The sequence below is a fragment of the Orycteropus afer genome, unplaced genomic scaffold, assembly GCF_000298275.1.
Source record: "Orycteropus afer afer isolate SDZICR_OR568_19922 unplaced genomic scaffold, OryAfe1.0 scaffold00034, whole genome shotgun sequence".
Taxonomy (NCBI): Eukaryota; Metazoa; Chordata; class Mammalia; order Tubulidentata; family Orycteropodidae; genus Orycteropus; species Orycteropus afer.
The window spans coordinates 16,673,802-16,682,251 of record NW_006921621.1 but is presented as its reverse complement, the minus strand read 5'-3'; the positions used below and the strand labels follow the sequence as shown (position 1 = coordinate 16,682,251).

General features: G+C 52.9%; 1 protein-coding gene across 1 annotated transcript in view; it reads right to left on the bottom strand.

Moving 5' to 3' along the window:
- Positions 1 to 4,989: 4,989 nt before the first annotated feature.
- CUNH6orf132 (chromosome unknown C6orf132 homolog) overlaps positions 4,990 to 8,450 on the bottom strand; it is a 41,584-nt gene continuing 38,123 nt past the window's right edge. Inside the window, exons 4-7 of the mRNA XM_007936316.1 lie at positions 8,154 to 8,449; positions 7,653 to 8,102; positions 5,890 to 7,382; positions 4,990 to 5,107 (exon numbers count right to left, since the gene is read on the bottom strand). Of these exons, the coding sequence (XP_007934507.1) occupies positions 4,990 to 5,107; positions 5,890 to 7,382; positions 7,653 to 8,102; positions 8,154 to 8,449 (2,357 nt within the window). The remainder of the gene's footprint in view (positions 5,108 to 5,889; positions 7,383 to 7,652; positions 8,103 to 8,153; position 8,450) is intronic.

The following is an 8,450-nucleotide window of genomic DNA, read 5'->3' as shown; positions in this document are numbered from 1 at the left end:
TGGTTCTCATAGTTGTATAGGCTGCAGATCACATGGTGTCCCAGTTGCTAGGACTAATTGTTCCCATGCATCTTTGGTTTTCTTCATTCTTCTTTGCTTTGGACAAGGAGAGATCCATCGTTGCATCTAGATGGCTGCTTGCAAGCTTTTATGATCCCAGTGCTACTCACCAAAGTAGGAGATGGAACAATGTTTTGCATAATATGTTATGCAATTGTGTTTGATATCCCCCGGGACCATGGTTCCGAGCCCACAGGTTCAACTACTTGGTCCCTCTGGGTAGCTGGCTGGCCCTCACCCTTTTTTAGGATCAGAACAACTTCACTGGTACCATCACTCCCACTTGGAAGGTATTGTGTCCCAGCCCATCAGCCAGAAGCATCTTTTTTTTTTTTTTTAATTGTGATTTAGGTGAAAGTGGATAAAGCAAATTTGTTTTCGATTCAACAGTTCATACATATTTTGTTTTGTAACACTGATCCCAATCCCCACAATGTAACAGCTCTCTTCCCACTTCTGCCCTGTGGTTACCTTCCTATGCAGTCTCTGATCTCACAATTGCATGAGAAGGAAGTTAGAAAAGAGTAATCCCTTTGGATGAAGCTGAAATGGAGTAGAGGTCCAGGCTTCCCCATGGAAGTGTCCAGGAGCCACGTTCTGAGTTAGATAGAGTTAGCTACATGAAGCTCAGGCGCGAGTGAGAGGGGGAGTGAAACTCCCTCAGTTTGAAGAAGAAACTGCAAAGAAGGGACTGGAGAGCGCAGGAGGGAGGCCGAGCCTTCTGGTGGAGGAAGGGCATGGAAGACAAAGGACGGTTCAGAGGGAGTCACTCTACAGAAGTTTAGAGAACAGTTCTCAAGGGGGAGGTGTGGCAGAAGTGTCTCTTCTGTGCCAACAGTTAAGGACACTTTTGGGGCTCTGAGAATGGGGCTGGGAGTGCAGAGTTCTCTATGTAAATGAGGGAGCTTGCAGAATGCATTGCCTATGTCTCCCCACACCCCTAAATACGCACCTTCTCTTACCTTCCTGGCCAAAAACATCCCCAGAGGCCCCAGCAACAGGTCCTCAGAAGTTGGCCATCCCTAGAGCTGCAGAAGCAGGAGGCTCAGACTCTATTCCTGGTATATGTGGCTGCCTGTCCGGTAGCTGCCTAATGATGGGATGCCAGCACCACCCTCGAGCGCAGAGATGGAAGCAGTCACAGGCCGCTGGGGGTCGGCAGGTGTGGTGACCAGGCAGGGGCAGGCCTGCAGCTCAATAGTGCGGTGGCCTCTCCCTGACACCTCTAACACCTCCAAGTTCCAAGCTGCTTCTATCTAGTCCCCTCCCCCCCAAGGGAGCCCAAGGCTTACAGGAAGTGAGAGGAAACCTCTCTTCCTTAAGCAAGTCTACCCAGAAAAGGTCTGGGACACAGGCCTCCTCACACATTGCTGATGCCAGACCCCAGGCTTCTAGCACGGCCTTCCCTGGGACCTACCCCAGCTGCTGCCCAGGGCTGGGCAGGGCTACACAAGAGAAATGGGGTGCTGGCCACTGGGGTGTGGCAGGCTTCAGAAATCAAGGTGTGGTTAAACTGCTCTGCCCACACCATCAGCGTTTTCAGATACCCAGAGCAGCTTTGCCCTACTTGATGCCTCCCCCGCCCCTACTCAGATTGAATGATATAAATTGGGGCTGTAGCATGATTGGGAGAAAGGTAAATGGGTGAGAAGGGAGGCAGCTGTGATGAAGTGTATACAACACAGGGTTGGGAGTCAGCTAGGCTCTATTGAGCGACCTGCTTTTCTTGGAGCCTTAATTTCCTCATCTACAAAATGGAATTGTGAGTATTAACTCACCTAACACATTTTGAGTAAATGTGTTGGTGGTTAACGTGACCACAGTTACATCCAAGAGTTCTCAACCCACAGTCCATGGAACCCGTCTGTGGGGGATCTGTGGCTTGCCTGAAATACCATGTAAAACTGCACATACAGCATCTTTCTGGGGTAAGGATCCAGCACACATCAGCTTCTCAAAGACGTCCGAGTCCCAGCAGAGTTTAACACCCACAGCGCAAGTCCATCCCCTGACCCCACTTTTAAGATGAGTTAACTGAGACCCAAGACCACATAGCTGGTCAGAGACAGAGCCAGGACATGTGGCCCTAGTCATCCACCCTGTGGCCCTTGGTTAACAAAACTACTCTCTGCTGCCTGTCTTATATCAGATGAGGTGAAGGAAAGGTAAGGAGAGACCAGGCAGGTAAGAGCAGTGACCCAAGCCCTACTGGGCTCCTCCTGGACCTATTTTCTCTGTGTTACCAGGATGAGGGCATCATGATGAAGGAATGTGGGGCAGTAAGAGACAGGATAATAAGGAAGCCCCAGAAATGGGAGAGGCCTGGGAGGCCCTTCCTGGAAGGATGATTTGTCAAATGAATGAATCATCCTCCCAGTCTCCCTTTTCTAACCACATCCCACAAAGGACTCAGAGGAGGAAACAGATTGCTCTCTCTCCATTGCCTTGAGATGACGTCCTCTTCTGGAAAAAGTGTGTGTGTGTACTATGTTGCAGGAACAGCTCTGTGGAATAGGTATGGGAGATAAGAGGTTCAGAAAAGATACCACGTCAAAGCTTTATGGAAAGCTATGACAGGCCACACACAAATGTAAGGTACTCATCACCCACCAAAGATACCACTGATTGAGCAACTACTGAGTATCAGGTGTGTGTAGAATGCTTTGCTAAATCTATAGATAAGCGTCACCACCTCAAGAGGCCTTCCCTGACCACCTTGCTAAAGTAAATCCACTCCTCTCCCCCATCCCATTATTCTATCACAATTTATGATGGTTCTGTGTGTTCTCCTTTTATCCTTTCTCCCCCCACTAGATTGTAATCTTGACATGGGCTGGGGTCACGTTGGTGTGTTAAGTGTACAGTACCTACCATCTAACACTCACATACTTATTAAATTAATGTCTTTAATCTTCACCACAGCCATGAGGTAGGTATTATTATCATGCCCATTTTACAGAAGAAGAAACTGAGGTTCAGAGAGTCAGAGACTTGCTTAAGGACTCAGGTTTTTTGTTTTTTTTTTTCTCATGTCTTCAATTCTGCTCCTTCATAGAGAAGGAGACCCAGAAAACCTCCATGTCAGAAGAAAAAGTCTGGCCCAGCAAAATGGCTCACCAGTTCAACCTCCACCCTGTGTTCAGCCCTCCTCGGCTGATCTTCCCAACCTCTCCTCACTGCCCAGTAGCTGCGAGTCATCAGTCCACAGCTGCAAAGCTGGAGACCAGTCAAAACTGGCCTGTTTATTTCCCAAGCCAAGTGAGACCCAGCCCTTCCCCACTAACCCCAGAGAAATATACAGCTAGGAGTCCACACCCCACCCCTCAAGCCTTAACACAACAGATAAATTAGGGAATTCTTTTATAAAACATTGTACAGGGAAAATACATACACATACATAGAGTGCTGGCAACGGGGTGAGGTTCGCTTCTTGAACACAAGTAACCCAATCCTGACACAAGGCCAGGGTGGCTGGCCTTGGCACTCTCTTTCCCTGAAGCTGTTCATCTATTGTCCTGGTTCCCACAAATTCTAATGATCTCACATTTCACCCCCCAAAGGGAACTGCTTCCTGGCTGCCCTCTACCAGCCTGCTTCTTTGAGGTGGACCGACCACTGCCCTTCCTCTTTAACAAGGGAGCCCAGTTTGGCCTGGTCCCAGGAATTTGGCCCCCCAGAACCTGAAGATAGGGAAGACAGACCAAGGAATATTGTTTCCTGATAAGTTTGATGCCCATGTATCAACCAGACAGACCAGGGCATTTTTGAAAGTGGAAGGGGGTCTAATTCACTGGAAACCAGGCATGGACCTGAATGCCCAGGCAAAGGAAGAATGGCCACCCTACTGATAGGTTTCCCCTGCTCTAAACTACGGTCCAGTCCCGCTACTCTTTAATTTTCCAAAACACAACCCCCATGAGGATCAAACTCCTCGCAGGCCTGTAGTCCTACTCTCCATGACCTTCTAGCATCCTGGCTACCTATTTTAAGGCCGCAGTAATATTTGTGACCTTGTTGGGAGGGGTGGTTTGGGGATGATGCCTCCTCCTAATTCCACATGGGACTTGGCCATGTAAGGCCTTTGGTACCAAGTCCTGGGTCTTCTGGCTCCTCAGGCCTAATCCCCAAAATCATGGCCACACAGGTCTCAGTAGAAAATAGTAGGGGTGTTATGAGGAGACCTGGAGGTGGGCAGCGAAAGAGAGGTGAGGTTAATATCTGCAGCTGGTTAAGCATCACCCTTCCCATCTCTCCTGGGGCACAAAAGCAAAAGATGTGGCCTAGCACTGTTTTTATCTGCCTTTCATCTCACACTTGCCAAGCCTCCTTTCTCTAAGCTTCCCTGTAGTTAAAGGCCAGGCCCAGGGCAATATGAACCATCAATCCTTCCATCCTTGTCCATGGCCAGTGCAAAACACTTGTTTCAGTACCTTCTCCACAGACCTTGCACATGCCTGGTCCCATCTCAATGTGGCTTCTATGGTGGGAAACCCCAGGTATCACTTTTTGAATGGCAACTGGTAGACTGGTTGAAGCTAAAGAGTAGCTCCTTATATCCCAACTCATACTACAGCCACCCTGTTGGGCTCCAATGTAGAGTTAGCGCCCCACCCCTTGCTTTCAGAACCTTGCTTAGGAGGCTGTGCTTGTAAACCTGCTTTAACTAACTCTTGCTAAAGCAGATGGTACCAGATAGTGAAAACCCTTGAAGGCTCCTCCTCGCCTCCCTCTTTCCCCTCCCACCCCCAGCTGTAAACAGTCCATGGCCATTCCAGAAGCCCACTCTTGATCTTCTCTGGGCCACCGACTCTCACTCTTTGTCCCTCTGTCTGTCTTTGGGGAACAAAGACTCCTCTGTGACCCTCCCACCCCCCACAAATCAAGTGCCCAGATCCAGCTGCTCAGAGTAGTGCTTTGACATGCCCAGGCTCAGGATGTGGCTTTCCGATGGCCCCCAGGGTAGGCAAAGGAGATGGGTTGGCGGGTGCCAGGCCTCACAGTGAAGGTGTTGACGGGGCTGCTGTACTGGGGCGCTCTGTGGGTAGACCTGGAGGTGGGGAAAAAGACAGCTCTAAGGTTAATACCTGCAGCTGGCTAATGGCCCTTCCCTTCTCCCCCAGGGCACAAAAGGAAGCGATGTGGTTCAGCACTGTAGTATCTGCCCCCACAAACATTGGGCTTATCAGTGTAGAACCCTAAGGTTGCCAGTATTTGTTCTGCAGACACACAGGCTCCCCTTCCCGTCCAGGTACTGCTGGCCACACGACCAGTGCCCTTCCATTTAGAGCGCTTCACTTCCAGCTTGCATTTGGATTTATCCGCACGCCCCCCCTCACCCAACCTGAAGCCCTGGGACTCCAGGGGGCGGAGAGAAGAGAGAGAAGCAGGAGAGCTTGTGGAATGAGGAGGATTGAGAGAGAGAAGGCAGCAGATAAGGGAATCACCAACAATGTCCTGTCCAGGCAAAATGGACCCCTCTCCTGTTCTCTATGTCCTGAAAGCCACAATGAAAAACAAAAACCCGTGCGGTTGCTGTGGAGTCGATTCCGACTCAAGGCAAGCTCACGCGTTAGAGTAAAACTACTCCATAGGCCTTTATTGGTTGTACTCTTTATGGAAGACGACCACCAAATTTCACTTACACAGTTACTGTATTTGTTTATTTGGTAGGTCAAAATTCTGAACCGCCAACCTTTAGATCAGCAGTCGAGCACACGCAAACTGTCTGGGCCACCCACACAACCAAATTATTTGACGGTCAGCTCTCTGTGTTCCGAGAGAGTTCCCAGCAACATCCCCTCCACTCCCACCTCCCCTGCCCCAGCTCACCTGCTGGCAGCGGGGGCGAAGCCATAGTCTCCGCTTGGCGCTTTGTACTTTGTCTCTCCCGAGTTGCCCGCATAGTGCGCGCCCCGGGTGCTCTCCAGGGACGTTCTCCGCCCTGGCAGACCGCTGGGGGGCGCTCGGCTCACCGAGTTCACGCGTCGCTTCTCAGGGCCTCCAGACGCTCCGAAGGGCCCTCCGGGCTGGGGACCGAAGCAGTTGGGGGAGCTCAGGCTGCGGCCGGTGCCGCCGTGGGGCACCCCGGGGCTGCGGTGGTGCTCCCCGACGTATAGGCGCTTCTTGATGAGCGAGCGGCCACCGGCTGAGAAGCGGTCCAGGCCTCCGGCCTCGGCAGAGAGCGCACCCGGAGGAAAGTGCGAGAAACCGCGAGCTACGGAGGCCGCGGAGCTCACGTCCCGGGGCTGCCCCAAGTCTGAGAAATTGTTCCGGGGCGAGGAGCCTGGGTGGCGTGGATACTGGAGAGTCGGGGCCGGGGGATCAGGGTCATTGCTGAACTCAGGTGGCGGTGGGATGACCTCAAAACTGAACTCCTCTTCCCTCTTGTGGGAAGGAGACGATGGGGAGGAGAAGGACTTGGGCAGCGGGCAGCCCTGCGGGTGGTTGAAGGGAGCTGATTTTTCCCGGGCCATGGAGGCCTGGGGTTCTGCTTTTGTCCATTTGTGCCAGCAGCTTGGCTCTTTGCCGTCTGGGTCTTTGCAGGGCTGGGGCTTCCACTGACTGAGTACGGTGGGCTGGGTTGATAAGACCAGCTGGGGGTCCTTGGTGGTCTCCTTTGATAACTTGGGGACTACAGTGAAGGAGTTGACCTGGCCCTCCTTGTACAATCTACTGTCAGAACCTGTGCCAGGTGGGCTGCTGTGGCCTCGGAGACTCCCTGGCAGGGACAACCTACCCCTACCAAGGGCAGCCCCTCCAAGCCTTCCCTTCTGTGCCCTCTGCCTGGCTGCAAGGAGCAGGGCCATAGGGGAGCCCTGCTCCACCACCTCCCCAGTCACTGGGTGCCTGAGAAGTTCATCAGCAGGTGGGGCTGATACAGGAGGCTTGGCTAGCAGCCCCTGGGGTTTCTTCACCTCTATAGGCTCCCCTGAACCTGTAATCTCTCCTCTGGCCAGGTTGGGCATCACCACAGCAACCTCTCGGCTGGGGCTGTTCTGGCTGCAATGGGGCTTGTAGAGATACAGTGCCTCATCTTGGACAGAGGATGTCTTTGGTGGGTAGGCTGGAGAAGAGGAGACTCCCTGTGTAGGCAGCTTACTGGCTTCTGAGGTGGGTCTCTTTGTCTCTGGCTGAGAGGGCACTCCAAGATCTTGAGATTCCACTGGCTTCTCCCCCTGCCCAGGAGGAACTAGGTCCTTCTCTGCCATCTGCTGGGATGATGTGGCATGCAGAGTTATATCTATGGATGGCCCAGGTGTGGCTTTAGGTGGTGTAGCTGGCCCAGGTGTGGCCTTAGGTGGTGTGGCTGACCCAGGAGTAGCCTTGGGTGGTGTGACGGTCTCAGTTGTGGCCTTGGGTGGTATGGCTGACCCAGGGGTGGCCTTGGGTGGTGTTGCTGGCACAGTTGTGGCCTTGGGTAGTATGGTTGACCCAGAGGAGGCCATAGGTGGCGTGACTGTCCCAGGTGTGACCTTAGGTGGTGTGGCTGACCCAGGAGTAGCCTTGGGTGGTGTGACTGTCTCAGTTGTGGCCTTGGGTAGTATGGTTGACCCAGAGGAGGCCATAGGTGGCATGGCTGTCCCAGGTGTGACCTTAGGTGGTGTGGCTGGCCCAGGTGTGACCTTGGGTGGTGTGGCTGGCCCAGGTGTGACCTTGGGTGGTGTGGCTGGCCCACATGTGGGCTGGAGTTGCCTGGTTGGCAGGGGTTTGACGGATACAGGTGGCAGATTCTTGGCCATAGGCTTAGAGAATTTGCCATTACCAGCCCCATTTTCAAAGATTCTGTTTCTTTCTGGCAGGGGTTTGGGCACCATGGACCGTAAGTTGGGCTTGGCTTCCTTCTCTGACGATGAGGAAAGCCGGGCCTCCAGCTCAGCCCGGATCTGCTGGACACTGGGAGTTTGGGAGTCTTGAGCGATGTAGTCCACAGGAGGGAGGGTCAGGTTGGTGGTGGCCCTCTTCTCTGGTAGGCTGCTACTGTTGTGGGGACTCTTCTCAGGAACACTTGGGGAGACCTCCTTCCCTGGCAAGCTTAGGGGAGCCTTCTCTGGAAAGCTTGGGGGAGACTTCTTCTCTGGCAAGTTTGAGGGAGCTTCCTTTGCTGGTAAGCTAGGGCCCTTCTTGTCCTGAGAGGCCACTGCTGGGTCTGGCCTGTGATTGAGGAGTCGGTCCTCTCTCCTGGAGCCACAAAGATAGGCTGCCAGCTCATTCCGCAGTTTTTCCATCTGGCTGGGATCCCGCCAGTCTATGGGGGCTGAAGAGGCTGTGTCTTCTGGGCTGGGCAGTTTGGGTTTGGGAGGAGAACTAGATTTGGAGCTTTTTGCAAGCTTAGCAAGTGGAGGGGTTGCCTTTTCAGCAGAAGGCAAAGGAGGGGCAGCTGGGGGCAGGGG